General features: G+C 43.2%; 1 protein-coding gene across 1 annotated transcript in view; it reads right to left on the bottom strand.

Moving 5' to 3' along the window:
* Positions 1-1,786: 1,786 nt before the first annotated feature.
* The window catches only part of LOC124711419 (UDP-glycosyltransferase UGT5-like), a 146,281-nt gene continuing 130,243 nt past the window's right edge, over positions 1,787-17,824 (bottom strand). Inside the window, exons 5-6 of the mRNA XM_047241481.1 lie at positions 14,003-14,222; positions 1,787-2,173 (exon numbers count right to left, since the gene is read on the bottom strand). Coding sequence (XP_047097437.1) covers positions 1,867-2,173; positions 14,003-14,222 — 527 coding nt within the window. The 3' untranslated portion in view covers positions 1,787-1,866. The remainder of the gene's footprint in view (positions 2,174-14,002; positions 14,223-17,824) is intronic.

Raw genomic sequence — 17,824 nt, 5'->3', positions numbered from 1 at the left:
CAACTTGACCAGAAGAAGGGATCGGCTGGTAGGACATGTTCTGAGGCATCAAGGGAACACCAATTTAGTATTGGAGGGCAGCGTGGAGGGTAAAAATCGTAGAGGGAGACCAAGAGATGAATACACTAAGCAGATTCAGAAGGATGCAGGTTGCAGTAGGTACTGGGAGATGAAAAAGCTTGCACAGGATAGAGTAGCATGGAGAGCTGCATCAAACCAGTCTCAGGACTGAAGACCACAACAACAACAACAACAAAGCAACTTTGTGTACAAAGTCTTCAGCCTTCACAATGGGCCTAAGCTAAACTGTTTCCTGACATTACAGAGAATTATCACTCTTCTAGCAGTTATTGGGAAGTGTCCAGAGGTGGTTCACATCATAGGCAGCACATACAGTGTAGAACATTCCACTGGCCCCACTCTGTTTGGACCCTCAAAAATGCGCTGCCAGTTTCTTGGGGTAAAATTAACTGTTAGCATCTTAGAACTGAAAATAATAATACTGTCTGGGTTGAAGTTTGCATTATTTTGCTTTCACCTACTACACACTGGGTTCAGAGTTTTATTTACATGGCCACCTCAGTCTTCCATGCATTGTTATAAATTTGCACCACAGTGATATCCCGAGTGGTGATGTGCATTACACAGTTAACAAAAGTGCTCTAAAAATTGTTTTTTGAGACTCTCTCCCACTAAACTAAAAAAGAAAGAGGGAGAAATTCTGCAAGCAGGCCTAGAGGACCACATGATGCCAACTGCCTGTCATGTTATCCTGAACATTGTTACCTCTCCTGACGTGGGGGCAACTATTCACTTGAATAGGCCCTCAATTGGCCTCAAAAGACTGAGTGCACTCCATTTCAGCACTCATGCCAGTGAGAAATACTCAGCACTACTGATAATCGAATCTGGGTTCTTCGCACAGGAGACACACACAGTGACTGATTGCTCAGCTACACAGGCAGACCATCTGTTGTGTGTAAGTGACTGAGTGATGTGTATATACAGTGATATGTTTGTGTTGTATGATGATGAGATAAGAGGATAGAACTGTGGATGACATCACAATCTGACAGACAGAGTCGCACAGGCTGTCGCTCCAAAAGAGGGTGTGCAAAGGTGTAGGATTTAATTCCAGACAATGGAAAATCACTGTTTTCGGAAACACACTGGCTATTTAGGAAAGAGGAAGTGTTTTGTTCAAGACAGCCCTTTACATTTCAGCTTATGATTACAAGATGTAGATATCCTCCTGCCCTTTTATAGTGTTCCAAGTTATCTGAGCACATTTACAATTAGTGATGACAACTGTCTGCTTCAGAATTCGGCAGTGTAAAATGCTGAGAATAGAACTAATTTAGCTGCAACCTGCCAAGGAGATCATAGGTTCTCATTTAGCAAATTGAAAACATATGTCATACGACTTCTTCTACTTTAACTACATCTAATGTACTTATCTATGGTTGGATTGTGGTGTACAGAAAAATTAGAATGTGAAAATTAATATGAGATGTGAAAATTAATACAAAATCAATAATTATATCCATACAAATCAAAACAAATCTATATCTAAAGCTATATCCATACAAATAACAAATCAACTCTTACCTGTCATAGCTTTCACTGACTTTAATAGCACTTTTACTACATCAAATTGAGCAATAGATGGTACTAAGCAGTTCAGAGAAAACTGTGTGTTTTCAAGCACTTAAAATATCTAACAGTTTAACTGTTGATAGTGAAGATCAGTTTGAAATTTTAAGTAATTAAATATGATCATTCAAAATATGATGGAAGCAGATACATTTTAATAGTTTCATACTTACAAGTTCATCTGTGTTACACAGACAGAAATGTAACAATGTTTCAGTCTTTTTTCACACCTTTCTTTTGCCCCCCACTTTTCACTTTACTGCTTTTGCCGCATACAAGTCTGTAAACTGTCCTAATTAGAAACACAGCCGTAAAAATCACTGCAATCACTGCCAACAACAACACGGCAATGACATCTAGTAGCAGATATTGGTACCATGTCAGATCCAGAGCTGCAGATCTCATGTGGGGAGCACCTTTGTGCCTAACAACATACTCTGTCCAGTACATAGCCTCCTCCATTGGAGGCCTTGGCCTGTCTCGGAAAAGTTTTGACAAAAATTTTGCCTTCTCTGTGTATCTGTAAACACAAAATTATGAAATTAAGTCTCTAAATTTAGATACATTATACATTGATTTAAAAATGGACATTGAAATACATGAAAGAAATTAGTATTGGCACTTATCATGTTCTCACATCTGTAAAAACATTGTGGAAAAAGAACAGATAAATATAATTAAGTCAGAAACAGGTTTCATCATTAGAATATAATTCAGGATTTAATACTACATACATAATAATAAATAAACTAATGTCATTAAACTTTAGTATATATATTAAGTACAGCAATAATAAATGCACTATAGGGGAACTAACAACTAGTGTCAATAAGCTATACTATAATACAGTGTGGTATAAACACAGTGCATAATAATTGGCTAGAGTACACAGAATATAATTATACAAGACATAAATGCAGCATATAATAATACAATAAAGTATAGGAAAATTTGTTAAATACTCTTATTGTCCTTAGGTATCTCAAAGAATTCTTATATACAGTAGAACGAGTTATTTGACAACCGTCGGTGACAGTTCATTTTAAGATTTTTAGATCTGTAGACCAAACACAGACTGATAATTTATTGAAAATTTTCAGTGTGTTCACTTTGTGAGAATTTCAGTCTGACTGACCTGTGATTAGGTATATCTAAATTAGCCTTAGCTCTGGCGTTGCATTCATGAATTTCCCCTGTAACCACAAAGTCTGAAATATTATTTTTAATATGGAGCACAAATATATAAATGTGTAAATTTATACTTGTGAGTATTCTGAGTGTGGAAAAAGGGGACAACAGTGCTCCATACGATCTGTTTTACTCAATATGTGTAAGACTTTTTTTGTGTTTTTAAAATATTCTTGATGCGAGGGAGTGTCCCCATAGAATCAGACCATATGACATATGTGCCTGGAACAGTAATCTAAGATAATCCAAGCTCATAATGTCACTAAATTTCCAAATGAGGTATGACACCTGAGATATTTTTTCACATACATGATTGAAATGTTCCTCCCAGTGGAGTTAGGAGTTGGTGTAAACACCTAAAAATTTTACTGACTTATTTTCTATTTCATTTGACAATTCCGTTAGGAGCTGTCTGTTTTTATTGGGCTTACACAGGAGTTCACTAGCTGTAAAACAGTGTAAGGCCATATCAAGAATTTCTTTTGCTATCCTATTCAGATCTGAAATTCTGTGATGTGTGATAAGTAGTGTTGTATCATTAGCAAGACAATTGACAGAGTGAGCTATGTTATTAGGCAAACCATTGATTGCTGTAATGAAGAAGAAGGGTCTGAGAACAGATCTTTGTGGAACACCTGAGCTGATTTTCTTCAAGGAGGAAGTTACACTTTTGACTGAGACAAATTGTTTCCTGTTGCTTAAACAAGAACTCATTACAGCTAATGTGCTCCCACACACCCCATAAAACTGCAGTTTCTTTAGCAGAAGGCCAACAGGAATGCAATTGAATAAACTGCTTAGATCATATAATACCAGTGATACCACATTTTTGTCTTCAAAAGCTGTTAAAGTTTCATCCATAATTTCTGAAATAGCTGCTATTGTGTTTCTCCCTTGCAGAAACCAGACTGATTGTTGCATAGGAGACTGTGTTTTTCAAAGTAGCTGATTATTTGTGTGTGTAGCAATCCTCAAATATCTTCGAAAATATTGGCACAATTGAGATTACTTTGTATGTTCAGGAAACTTATTTTTCCCCTTTCTTAAAAACTGGTGTAACTTTTGATATCTTGAGTGAGTCAGAAAAACTTCAGATTCCACACATCTACTAAAAATAAAAGATAATGCCATGGAGACGAAGTGTATTATCAGTATTGTGGTCATATACTGTTGTAGCTGTACTGGGAAAGAAACAGAGCTAATAGAAAGCACTGAAGTCCAAATCATTATAGGTACCAAACGCTGGCTGAAGCCAGAGATAAATTCAGCCAAAATTTTTATAAAATACCTAACGATGCTCGGAAAGGATAGATTAAATACAGTTGGTGGCGGCATCTTTGTTGCTGTTTTTTCGTGTAACAGAACTGAAGCACACAGTTCCTGTGAGTCAGTATGGGTAGAGGTTATACTTGACAACAGAATAAATTAATAATGGTTACTTTTAGATAAGATAAAATTAGATTAGATTAAATGTACTTTTACTGACATACCATTCCATTTTCTGGCAGCATACAAGACATGAAGTGAATCCAGTATAAAAAAACATAGAAAGAAAGATTCCTTATCATTTAGCTACAAAATAGCAGGTCAGCAACTTCTTCTTCTTCTTCTTCTTCGGTTATCAACCCACAGGTTGGTTGGCAGCAGCACGCCATTCCGTTCTTTTGTCAACTTTCTTCTTCATATCTGCATAGGTCTGGCACCCGATGTCATTTATTACTTGTTGAATGTAGCTTAATCTAGGTCGTCCTCGGCGAGTTCTTCCTTCAATGATTCCTTCTAATATTCTCTTAATGAAATTGTTATGCCGTAAAATGTGACCTATGAAGGTTATTCTTCTTTTCTGTATATTTCGCCAAAGAGATCTGTTTTCTTTCACTCTTCTGAGGACATCTTCGTTTGTAGCCTTGTCTCGCCAGCTGATTTTTTCCATTCTCCGGTAGCACCACATTTCGAATGCCTCTAATCTTCTCTTTTCTTCTTTTCCACTAGTCCAAGTTTCACATCCGTAAAGGGCTGTACTCCACACATAGGTTTTCATGACTCTCTTTCTTACGTCTAAACTAACATTTCTACTCGTCAGTAAGTTTCTTTTTCCATTGAATGCTATTTTGGCAAGTTGTATTCTGTTTTTAATGTCACTTTTGCTCCTTCCATCTGCTGTTATTTTGCTACCTAAGTAGTTAAATTCTGTAACCTGCCCTAGTTTCTCTCCCTTTATTGTTATTCGTATGGGTTCATTGTAGTTCAGGGCGCCACTCACCATCACTTTAGTCTTTTTCTTATTTATTTTCATTCCATACTGTTCTTTTAAGGTGTTTTCCATTTCATTGAGTGCGGCTTCTAAATCTTCTTTCCTTTCTGTAATTATGGCGATATCATCTGCATATCGCAACATATCTATTTTCATTCCGTTAAGTTTTATTCCTACTTCAATATTCTCTCTTATTTTGTCTATTGCTTCTTGGATATATGCGTTGAAAATTACTGGAGATAGTGGGCATCCCTGTCTCACTCCTTTCCTTATTCTTGCTGTTTCTTCTTTGTTTTCCTTCTTAACTAAGGCTGTTTCATTTTGGTATATTTTAAAGATTATCCTTCTATCATTGTATTTCAGACCAGCCTTCTTCAGAATTCTAAACATTTCTGGCCATACAACATTGTCAAATGCCTTTTCGAGGTCTACGAAGGCTATAAATACTTGTTTGTTTTTGGAAATTTGTTTCTCAATTATTAGTCTTAAAGATAAGATTGCTTCCCTCGTCCCTACACCGCTTCTAAAACCGAATTGGTCTTCACTTAGAGTGCTATTCAATTGGTTTTCAACTCTTTTCAAAATTATTCTTATTAGAATTTTTGATGCGTGTGAAAGAAGACTGAGTGTTCGATGGTTTTCACAGTCCATAGTAGATGCTTTCTTAGGTATGGGGAATATGGAAACAGTTAATTCCATAAATTATCTGGGAGTAGGCATTAGGAGTGATTTAAAATGGAATGACCATATAAAATTAATCGTCGGTAAAGCAGGAGCCAGACTGAGATTCATTGGAAGAATCCTAAGGAAATGCAACCCAAAAACAAAGGAAGTAGGTTACAGTACACTTGTTTTCCCACTGCTTGAATATTGCTCGCCAGTGTGGGATTCGTACCAGATAGGGTCAATAGAAGAGATAGAGAAGATCCAACAGAGAGCAGCGCGCTTTGTTACAGGATTATTTAGTAATTGTGAAAGCATTACAGAGATGATAGATAAAGTCCAGTGCAAGACTCTGCAGGAGAGACGCTCAGTATCTCGGTACGGGCTTCTGTTGAAGTTTCGAGAACATACCTTCACTGAGGAGTCAAGCAGTATATTGCTCCCTCCTACGTATATCTCGTGAAGAGACCATGAGGATAAAATCAGAGAGATTAGAACTCACACAGAGGCATACCGACAATCTTCCTTTCCACGAACAATATGAGACTGGAATAGAAGGGAGAACCGATAGAGGTACTCAAGGTACCCTCCACCACACACCGTCAGGTGGCTTGCAGAGTATGGATGTAGATGTAGATGTAGAAAATGGAATGTCAATAACAAACTTTTAACATGTGGTGGTCATCGACCACCGGAATAGAGCAGAGTGGTATCTCAGCACACTGACACGCTCTTAGGACGTGGGTCTTGGTGCGTGCCTTTGTGCAGTGGTGTTTACGTTTCGACCGGTGATGCTTGCGAGGCTTGTTTATGTGTGTATATGTGTAATTGTGCAGTTAGAATAAATATGAGTTTCATAAAAGTGGTGTTCAGGTTATTACGGCAGCTAAGTGACCTGATTCCCATAGTGGTGACCCCGGACTTTTTCGATACAACCACAGTACGTGTGTTTCTCATCTTTCCTCCTGCCACCGTTACACACCGATGAACCACCACGTGATTTGTGACCTGGAGCTCGCCATGAGTTCACCTACAATTTCATTCATGGATGAATTGCCGGTAATTCAGCCATCGATGGCTCCAACTACAGTGTTAAACCCGTGTGCACAACATAACCCCACTAGTACAGTGCACGCACCGTGGCCCACACATGTTGCAGTTCATCCAAACGCGTGGCAGTTTCCGAACTTCATACCACAGGTGAAACAAGAACTTCCCTCAGCACAGTTCTCAGCAACATCCCGTATGAATATGTTACATACCAGCCCGACACACGACCAGGTACTTTCACCTGAAGCGCATACCGCTACGTTCCCGACATACCAACAGCATGTGACCGCATTTGCAGCTGCCGCAATGCCTGTGCCTACCGCGTTTGCTCCCGCACCGTGTGTGTCGTGTGGTCAGAGGCGTAATTGCACTACAGTACAGACACTCAACCCTATACGAGTTTCCGGACCTCAGCTGCCCCCGCCCCCGCCCCCCATCGCTATCTTCCCACAATGCCACAGTAGCCACCTGTAGGGCAGTTTCCGAAGCTGCCACAACTACAGAAGGACAATGCTATATCATGGTTTGTGTTAGAGGACAATATTATGGACATTCACGGAGTGTGGTGAGACGACACACGTTTCATTTGTTTAATTACCCACCTCCACGAGGAACCGGACCTGGTCAGTGACCTATTGCTCTCGCCACCAAACCAGCACAAATATGCCATCGCAAGAGCTCGCATCATCGAGTGTTTATCGTGCCCTCCAGCAGAAGCCATCCACTACATAAATCACGATGTGCCAATAGGGGACTGTACGGCTTCACAACTTTGGCACCATTTAAGGGCCTAGGTGGGCAAGGGGCAACTCCCCAACCTCGCACTCTGGGCGTTGTGGCTTGTGAAATTACCGCCAGACCTCCAACTACACCTGTTGGCTTACCAAAACTCCGCTCTGGAGGAAAACCTACGACTGGTGGACCAGGCATATTCCATCATCAAACATCGCCAGGTCGCGTCCTCCTGTTTTTCCGATACTCCGAATGTTGGCGAGACTGCCGTCATGTCTACTACGTTTCACCGGCCGGCCGGCAGAGGCCGGGCTCGGAGCTCGCAGCAACAGCCGATGGAGCCCCCTGGTGGCCAGACGGCCGTACTTGTTATGGTTCCTCGACCGGTTGCCCCGCCCACCTCGACGCAGGCACAACAGAATACGCCATGTGAAGTTGCCGGCTCGCCGGCTCAGGCACAACACCCAGCATACCCACTATGCTGGTATCACATCATGTTCGACGATGCTGGGCGTTCTTGTCGCACACCCTGCAACTACCCAAATGGGAAGTGCGAGTCAGAATAGGCGCCACGGCTTGCATCGGCAGTTTAGTGCGCCATAAACATTATCAACTGACCACCCCCACTGCTCACCATGCCGGCAGACTGTACATCCACTACGGGACGAGCACACCCTACTTCCCTGTGGACACGGGCGCCGATGCTAGTGTCATTCCTAAGTCGAACAGCCCATCTTCGACACTGACGCCCGCTGTGCCATTGCGAGCAGCCAACAATTCCGCAATTCACGTCTACGGTTCAGCTGAACTCTAACTAAATCTTTCGCCTGATTTACGCTGAACCTGGACTATTTGCATCGCGGATGTCAACTGCCCCGTTATCGGTATGGATTTCCTGTGCAACTTTGGGTTCTCGTCAGACCTTGAGGCAGCAGCCCTCCTGCATCACGCTTCTGGCAACAGGATACCAGGGATTTTTGCCACCTTCCCCCTGCCCCCTGCCGCACACTGTGATACCTTGCCCACCGTGACAGCCAAACGCGCCCATCTCACGACAGAGCTCTCCGCCGCCCAGTCGCACCTGACAACCCAGCACCTCGAGATCACCGACCTTCGCGCCGAAAACGCGTGCCTGCAACAGCTGATCACCGCCGCGTCAGCCGAACTGTCACGCGCGCGGGAGGCAGCAGGGGACGCTTCTGCGCTGCAGGGATACACCCACGAGAACTCCACCGAGGTGCAGATACCTCCACACCGAAGCATTTTCCCGCAGGTCAGTGACATTCTTACGTCTAATGTAGTGCGTGTTACCCCACCTAGTCCCAGTGTGGTTCCCCAGGGTGTCCCGCAGGTGATAGGCGTGATTACTGATGGTACCTGTCACCGTTTGAACACCACGGAAGGGCCCCCCCCCCACCCCCCCTCCTCGCAGTACGCAACAGCAATTGGTCCTCGCCTATGTATCTAGTGCCCAAGAAGGACGGTTCATTTCATTTGTGTGGCGACTACCGACAGTCGAACGCCAGAACAATTTTAGACAACTACCCTATACCAAACATACAAGATTTCGCCCAACAACTGCATGGTGCACGCGTTTTCAGTGTACTTGATTGCCGAAAAGCGTACCATCAGATCCCCGTGTACCAGTATGACATCCCTAAAACAGCAATTATCACCCCTTTCGGACTGTACGAATACCGTTACATGCCGTACGGCCTCAAAAACGCCGCACAGGCTTGGCAGCGGTTTATCGACTCCATCCTTTTCTCACTCCCATACTTTTACACGCATTTGGACGACATCCTCATTTCATCAACTACCCTCGAGGAACACGAACAGCACCTATCAACAGTTCTTAGTATTCTTGCCGAGAATGGAGTCCAAATCAACAACGATAAATCTAGCGGTCCGCTAGTGTAATGTTTTTGGGCTATACTGTTTCCCCGGAAGGGACCCACCCCACATCAGAGTCACCTTTATACGCGACCTCCCCCTGCCCGAGACCTACTGTGACTTATGTCATTTTTTAGGGATGATAAATTCTTACCGGCGGCACATCCCACACGCCACATCCCTACAGGCTCCATTGACCGAGGCACTCATCAGAAAGAATATTTCAGGGCTCCGCAAGGTCCTGCGGAGGGGGGGGGGGGGGGGGCCACGACATGCGACGCGTGTTCGACACACTAAAAATGGAACTAGCGAACGCTGTCACGCTTGCGCACCTGGTATCTGACGCCCCAATATCAATCACGGCTGATGCAAGCGATGCTGCTATCGGCGCTGTGCTCCTGCAGCAGGTGGCAGGCTCTGCACAACCACTACATGTCTTATCGCGGAAGTCGTCAGCCTCGCAGCGTAAGTGGTCCACTTTTGACCGAGAACTCTTTGCTATTTACGAGGCAGTTCGGCATTTCTGAGAGGACATTGAGGGCAGGTCAGTGACCGTATATACAGACCACAAACCGTTGGCGGATGCTGTGCATAATCCCACAACCGAACTTCCCCCCCCCCTCCCCCCCTCTCACCGTTTCATACACGTGGACCTAATATGTCAATTCACAACAGACGTCCGTTATAGTTATATCGAGGGTGCGGACAACGTCGTTGCTGACTACGTGTCACGGGTTGGTACGATCTCGTTTTCTTGGGACATCGACGACCTAGCTGCCCAGCAACAAGCGGATGGCGACATTCAACAGTTACTGAATAGTGAGTCCACCTCATTCTCAATTGAGCCCCCCTGAATTCCAGGTTTGGCCTTACCAGTCCTCTGTGACGTCTCCAGAGGTACTGCTCACCCCCCTAGTACTGGCCGCCTTGCGCCGTAAGTTATTTGCCGCTATCCACGACCTAGCACATCCCAGTATTTGGGACACCGCATGCCTCATAACAGAGCAATTCGTATGGACTGAGGTTAGAGCAGACTGCGAGAACTAGACACAGGCACGCATACCTTGCCAATGTGCTAAGCTTGGCCGTCACGCATACCCACCGTTGGGCTCGTTTGAGGTACCGAAAGGCAGGTTCCGTCATGTCCATCTTGACCTGGTCGGACCGCTCCCTCCTTCCGAGGGTTTCCGATACATTTTATCTATCATAGACCGTGTTAGTCGGTGGGTGGAGGAGATTCCAATAACAGACATTACCGCCGTCTCTCTCGCACGGGCCTTCATTGCCTCCTGGATCGCGTGGTTCGGTTGCCCATCTTCGGTCACAACGGACCAAGGATGACAATTTGAAGCTGTGCTCTTCGGCAAATTATGCGATCTATGCGGTGCAAACTGTGGTGTCACCACCAGACACCACACTTGCTAGGTGGTAGTTTTAAATCAGCCGCGGTCCATTAGTACATGTCGGACCCGCGTGTCGCCACTGTGTGATTGCAGACCGAGCGCCACCACAAGGCAGGTCTCGAGATACGGAATAGCACTCGCCCCAGTTGTACGGATGACGTAGCTAGCGACTATACTGATGAAGCCTCGCTCATTTGCAGAGCAGATAGTTAGAATAGCCTTCAGCTATGTCAATGGCTACGACCTAGCAAGGCGCCATTAGTAACATTGCATGTATCTAAAGAGTCTCACTTGTATCGCCACAATCTCCAGATGTACCAAAAGGATGGATTAAAGTTAAGTATTCCAGAAGCTACGTACTTTTCTTTATAGCATTCATTACGTATCCTGTTTCAGACCTCACGCCATCCTGCTTTAGCTTAGCGCATGCCTTTCGGCTTCCTCTCATTGTGTCTACGCTGTCTTGTCTAGACACAACACAAACAAATTACATACAACCGCCTAAAACCTGCAAACCAATGGGTCGGTCGAGTGCTGGCACCGCACATTAAAAGCAGTGCTGATGTGCCACAACAGATCTTGGTCCGAAGCCCTCCCCTGGGTACTACTAGGTGTCCGTTGGGCTTACAAAGATGATTTGCAAGCCTCCCTAGCGGAATTGTTGTACGGGGAACCCCTCATCCTCCCAGCACAATCCATTGAGGATACCGATCCTCCCCCGCAGTCAGAACTTCCGACGCTTATAGAACGCGTCCGACACTTTGCTGCGAATGTACGCCCCCTGCCCCCACGAGCACACACGGTCCCTCGTGTCTTCATGCACAAAGACCTACACGTTTGCGATTACGTGATGCTGCACGATGATACGGTATGACTCGCACTACACCCCCCCTACTCGGGCCCACACAAAGTGATAAGCCGCTCGCCGCAGACCTTTGACATTCTGAGCAACGGTAGAATACAAACAGTGTCTGTCTTGCACCTTAAACCAGCTTGGTGCCTCAACGACAAGGCAACTTCAGAATACAACTTCCACCCCAACCACACTTTCGTGCTGCCTTCCATCTCTAATATCTCAAACACGCCGAACTCCCCTCCGGTACCTATGACGCGTGTGACGATGCGTGTGACCCCAGTGGTTCGTGTTCTCCCCCCAGCTCAGAGGCTGCAGGAAAGGTCGCGTGTGAAGGTTTCACCCCTCCCTCCCCTCACCTTAGTGTTTCTGTCGACCGACCGATGCAGACTGACGACGCCAGCGTCACCGTTTTCCATGTTGACGTGTCACCTTTTCCGGCCGCAGACGTGTCCCTCCAGCTACGAGATGGGACACTGCTCATCCTACACATCCCCCCTCCCCCCCCCCCCCCCCCATGCATTGGATGATTCAGCCATCCAGGTTACACTCCTACGCAGGTTTGCGGTACCGACAGATGCGGAGGAGGTGGCTATCACCACTTTGACCAACGAGGACAGCCACCTCTGCATTCGCGTGCACTCACGACACACCACGCCCCCACATCGCCGGGCCACTTGATCCCAGTTACCCGTTTTGGCCACCCGCTACACCCACCGGCGTGGCACTGCGACTTCATCACAGCAGACCGATCACCACGCCAACCTACATCACCTTCTCTCACAGTGCTCTGCACTGGAAGGCGGGGGGGGCCTCTGTGGCGGTCATCGACCACCGGAATACAGCAGAGTGGTATCTCTGTGCACTGACATGCTCTTAGGACGCGGGTCTTGGTGCATGCCTTTGTGCAGTGGTGTTTACGTTTCGACTGGTGATGCTCACGAGGCTTGTTTATGTGTGTATATGTGTAATTGTGCAGTTAGAATAAATATGAGTTTCATACAAGTGGTGTTCAGGTTATTACGGCAACTAAGCAACCTGATTCCCATAAACATATCAGCCATCCTATTCTCAAATATCTTTTAAAACATTGCAATATAACCATTACAATTATTTTGACATAATATGCAATTAAAAATCAAACTTTGAACATATTTAGAAGTAGAGAATAGCAGCAGAAGCATTTCAGTCAACAGTTGCTTTTTGAAAATATTTGGAAAACAGCAAAGATTCCAAAAGAGTGGAAACCAGCATTATTCACCTACTGCAGGAAAAGGAAGGCAAACAAAATGTTACCAATTACAAGGCAACACCACTGCCAGTGTCGTATTGCATAGTACCAGAAATTCTTATGAACAGAGTTAAATAAACTTTAAGGAAACAACTTGGGAGAACATCAGTGAGGTTTCCAAAAGGAATACACTGCACACAGAAGAATATTAACATAATATCAGTTATTTGTTGCATAATATTAACCAACAAACCTTTATTATTTACTGCTTGTTGACTTCAAGAAAGCATTTTATCCAATAGATAAAGAGACAATAGATAAAACCATTAGAGAATTTATTGTCAAAGTAAAATTAGCAAATATACTAGCAAAACTCTAAAGGGAATTTTAGGGAAGAAATTTATCAGCCAAAAAGGACCTTGAAATTGGGGCATGTCTCAAATATCTTACATCCATATAAATGTTAGAATACTATTCCCATTCAAGTATGTGTAATGGCTTAAGATAAAAGGTCAATGTATTCAAAAATACCAAACATTGAGCCATTTAAAATTACTGCTTTTAAACCATAGAGAAAAGTCTATGTTTTAATAGCAAATGAAATTTTAATAAACATTCCTGTATAAATTACCGAACAAAAGCGCTGGCAGGTCGATAGACACACAAACAAACACAAACATACACACAAAATTCAAGCTTTCGCAACAGACTGTTGCCTCATCAGGAAAGAGGGAAGGAGAGGGGAAGACGAAAGGAAGTGGGTTTTAAGGGAGAGGGTAAAGAGTCATTCCAATCCCGGGAGCGGAAAGTCTTTCCGCTCCCGGGATTGGAATGACTCCTTACCCTCTCCCTTAAAACCCACTTCCTTTCGTCTTCCCCTCTCCTTCCCTCTTTCCTGATGAGGCAACAGTCTGTTGCGAAAGCTTGAATTTTGAGTGTATGTTTGTGTTTGTTTGTGTGTCTATTGACCTGCCAGCGCTTTTGTTCGGTAAGTCACCTCATCTTTGTTTTTATATATAATTTTTCCCACGTGGAATGTTTCCTTCCATTATATTCCTGTATAAATTATTTGATTACTGTACCTTGGGTTTTCTAAAATTTCTGATAGTGCCCATTGCACTGATTCTGTTGTAACATTTGCAAAATCGAGCTTGACTGCATAACCTGTTTTCGTTGCACGGTCTGCGTTGAGCATCTGGTCCCCAAAAATTGGAATTGCAATTAAAGGAACACCATAATGCAGTGCCTCCAAGGAGCTAAGAAGCCCGCCATGTGTAATAAACAGTTTTACATTCTTGTGAGCTGTAATATAAAAGCAATAATTAAAGTAATATAGGTCTAAAGAAATACCACAGAATGAAATATTTTCAATTAAACTGTTTTCATACAGATCATAAGTTCAATCAGTGGACCCAGTTTTCTTGAACAGCTTATTTTTTATTTACTTTCTTATTTATTTGCATTATTTATACTGATCTCAATGTATACATATTCCAGACGATGTATTTATTGCTTTGCTGTTTATTTCTAACCCTGTCCAGTGCAAAACTATCCCTGAAGCAAAAACAATAAAGGGTGCTAATGGTGTAGCTGAGATGGAACAACTGCTAAATATATCTAAATTCATGAAATAACTGAATGATGATCATGACCATACACAGAGTTTCATGACACATACCAGTTAAGTTTAAGCCAAATTTCATGAGACAATGTATTTGCACGTAACAGCTTCAGGAGGATAAACACTTACAAGAAGAAAGACGATCCTCAAAAGGGAGCAAAAGGGGGGATCTGCCTTCCTTGAAATATAGATTAGCCTACAGAATTTTTATTGATTGCATTTTTCTCATGAATGTCTAGAAATGAATCTCCATGTTTCTAGTGGAGTGCAGATATAGGACTGACAAGTGGGAGAGAAATTTCTGTAGCTTGTTTCACAAGGTAGTATTATTTGGTTATCACACTGTTCTTGGGACATTATGTTATTTCTTTGCATTGCAGCAGTTTTTGCACTATCCTCCAGTCAAGACAGATGAGGACCTTTACAGATAGTAAAAAAAAGTATCCCCAGTCTATTCTCCATCACTTCCTCATACAGGCCTCACCAAGCTGCAGAAAAAGGCCAGCCCAGCATCCTGGTAGACATAGTTTGTCGGCAATTTCCATTGTCTGTTATTTTTGTGACTGGAAAACTACCCAGCAGGCTGCAGTCTGCAACTGTATGCTGAGCTATTATCACCTGCAGGTAGGATAACAGGCCATAATGTTCCAGTGTCACTGCTCATTGATTGTGATTCTCTCTCACGCTCAGTTCACGCCCATAGTACCTTTCTAGATATCAGAAGATATTAATTTTGTAATCTGATTTTCTTTTATCTTTAAATCAAAGTTTGTACAAACCAGTTAACCTGAAGACCAATATGAGTGTGATTTTTTCCCTTCTATTTCAATGCAAAATATGTTCTGCCAAAAGTACATCTAAATTAGTGGCTCACAATATATTTCAATAATGGAGCCAAACTTTGGTTCTTCCTGGTGCTATGCTTGTGGTATGACCTTTCCTATTCTCCAATATCCACACAATTAACATTAATTAAGCAAAATATCAAATGATTACTTGATCCATGCCTGTAAATAAGATCAAGTATGATGCTTCCAAGGCTAAATGGACTAAAGTCTACTTCTGTGAGCTCTAATTCTAAAGGGACTGGTGAGCAGCAGAACATTTGTAATAGACTCAGCAGAACACAACCATCTTATGCTGTGCTCCATCTGTGGACTCAAATTATTCCTCACAACAAGAAAATTTCATTTTCTGGCTGAAGAGAGGAAAATATTCTGAATATTGTCCTCTTCAGCAGTTGACACCTCCGTAAACTCTATGGAATGAAACATGTAGACAAGGAGTTAAGTGCCTGCAATCTGCTGCTATGTCAGCACAGCAGTGTGTTGAACTGGAAGATGAGAACTGTCTCAGTTCAGTACTAGCCTGAGAAGAGTCAGCTCTACTGGCAAATTCTAGACTGGTTTTGGGAGGGTATTCACATAGTTGAATGCAGGACCTGCATTACATCTATACAAACAACCCAAAAATTACACTTTAAAACACATTTGTTCCATTTTAATTATGCTAATCAGCATTAAAAAGTTACAGATATGTAAATAATATAATACACCAATTAATCAGATTTGAAGTAGCAAACAAAGTGTTATTGATGTGACTGTGCCTGCTGCAAAACTTGCCCCATGCAATCTCCTACCACCACTTATTCCAGCCCTGTAACTGACAAAACATATATTATCAAAGGGAGAGCCACATGTGAAATGACACATGTCCTATACCAGCTGTTATGTAAACACCATTCGGTTTTTACATCAGCATGACTACCATCCAGTTATCAGTAAGGATAATGGGCATAGGCAGAGGTTGTATACAGGCATCTCACAATATCCTGTTGCCGAGCATGCTGTACAATGTGACAGTCATGACCTCGGTACCTGTTTCACCACAAGTGCCATCTAAGTACTTCCCCCAGACACCCGTTTCTCAGGCGGAACTAGCACTACAACATGTCCTTGGTTCTCACCACCCACCTGGCCTTAATTTACGTCAAGTCCTTCTGTCTCAACATTTATTCACAGGAACTACTCCCTTCTTCACTCCGTTTTAATTTTCTACATCTTTCATTTTCTGACTATTTTTCACGTACTGCCTCCCACCTGGGGTGTAAGGTACAGTGAAGCGACTCTAACAGCCTCTCCTGTACAAATGTCAACCTCACCTACCCGAGTTGCAGCTAAGGATTGCTGCACGGTACACCCTGTTATTGCTAACGAGGCTCTGACGACCGAGTGTTTCCCGGGATAAGGAAACGCCCCCTATCAAGTGCCAACGGTCTCAAAGAGAGCGGATGAGCGGATAGAGGCAGGGCACTCTCTTGTCATTGGAGTGAGAAATTGCTCCTAAAGGCGGAAGAACTTCACAGTCAACGGCATAGGATGGAGAAGGCAACGGGAAACCACTCCATTAAAGATCACTCAAGATATCCCAAGAATCAGTAGCGCACCATGCCAGAATCTTCTGTTAAACATAAATCCGGAGTAATAGTCCCCCAATCGGATCTCCGGGTGGGGACAATGGAAGGTCAGGCAAAGTTGAAGAATACACTAAAAATAGCAACATGGAATGTAAGAACACTCCTCCAATGCGGGAAATTAGAGAACCTCAAACTAGAGATGGACAGAATGGGAACAGACATAATAGGAATATCTGAGATGCGATGGCCTGAACCAGGAGACTTCAGATCAGGAAATTATCGTATCATTCATACAGGTACTAACCAAGGAACAACTGGAATCGGTGGAGTTGGAATAATTCTAAAAGGAAAACTCGGGAATCTAGTCACAGGATATGTGCAATTTAACTCTAGGATAATACTAGTCAAAATTGGAACCAAACCAAAGAACACGGTAATAGTACAAGTCTATATGCCGACATCGGCAGAAGAAGACGATGTAATAGAAACAGTGTATGAAGACATCAACAAAGTTATAAATTATGTTAAAGGTGAAGAGAACTTAATTATAATGGGAGATTGGAATGCTAGTGTTGGAGAAGAGAAAGTTGACGGAATTGTAGGGAAATATGGTCTAGGAGATAGAAACGAAAGAGGAAGCCGGCTAATTGAATTTTGTGCCAAAAACAAGTTGGTCATAGCGAACTCCCTTTTCAACCACCATGAAAGAAGAAGGTACACGTGGAAAGCCCCAGGAGATACTAGAAGACACCAAATCGACTATATATTAGTAAAATCGCGTTTTAAAAACCAAATCAAGGATTGCAGAAGCTACCCGTCTGCGGATATTAATAGTGATCACAACCTTGTAATGATGAAATGCTTACT

The sequence above is a fragment of the Schistocerca piceifrons genome, chromosome 8, assembly GCF_021461385.2.
Source record: "Schistocerca piceifrons isolate TAMUIC-IGC-003096 chromosome 8, iqSchPice1.1, whole genome shotgun sequence".
NCBI classification, from domain to species: Eukaryota; Metazoa; Arthropoda; class Insecta; order Orthoptera; family Acrididae; genus Schistocerca; species Schistocerca piceifrons.
This window is presented reverse-complemented; position numbering and strand designations above follow the sequence as displayed.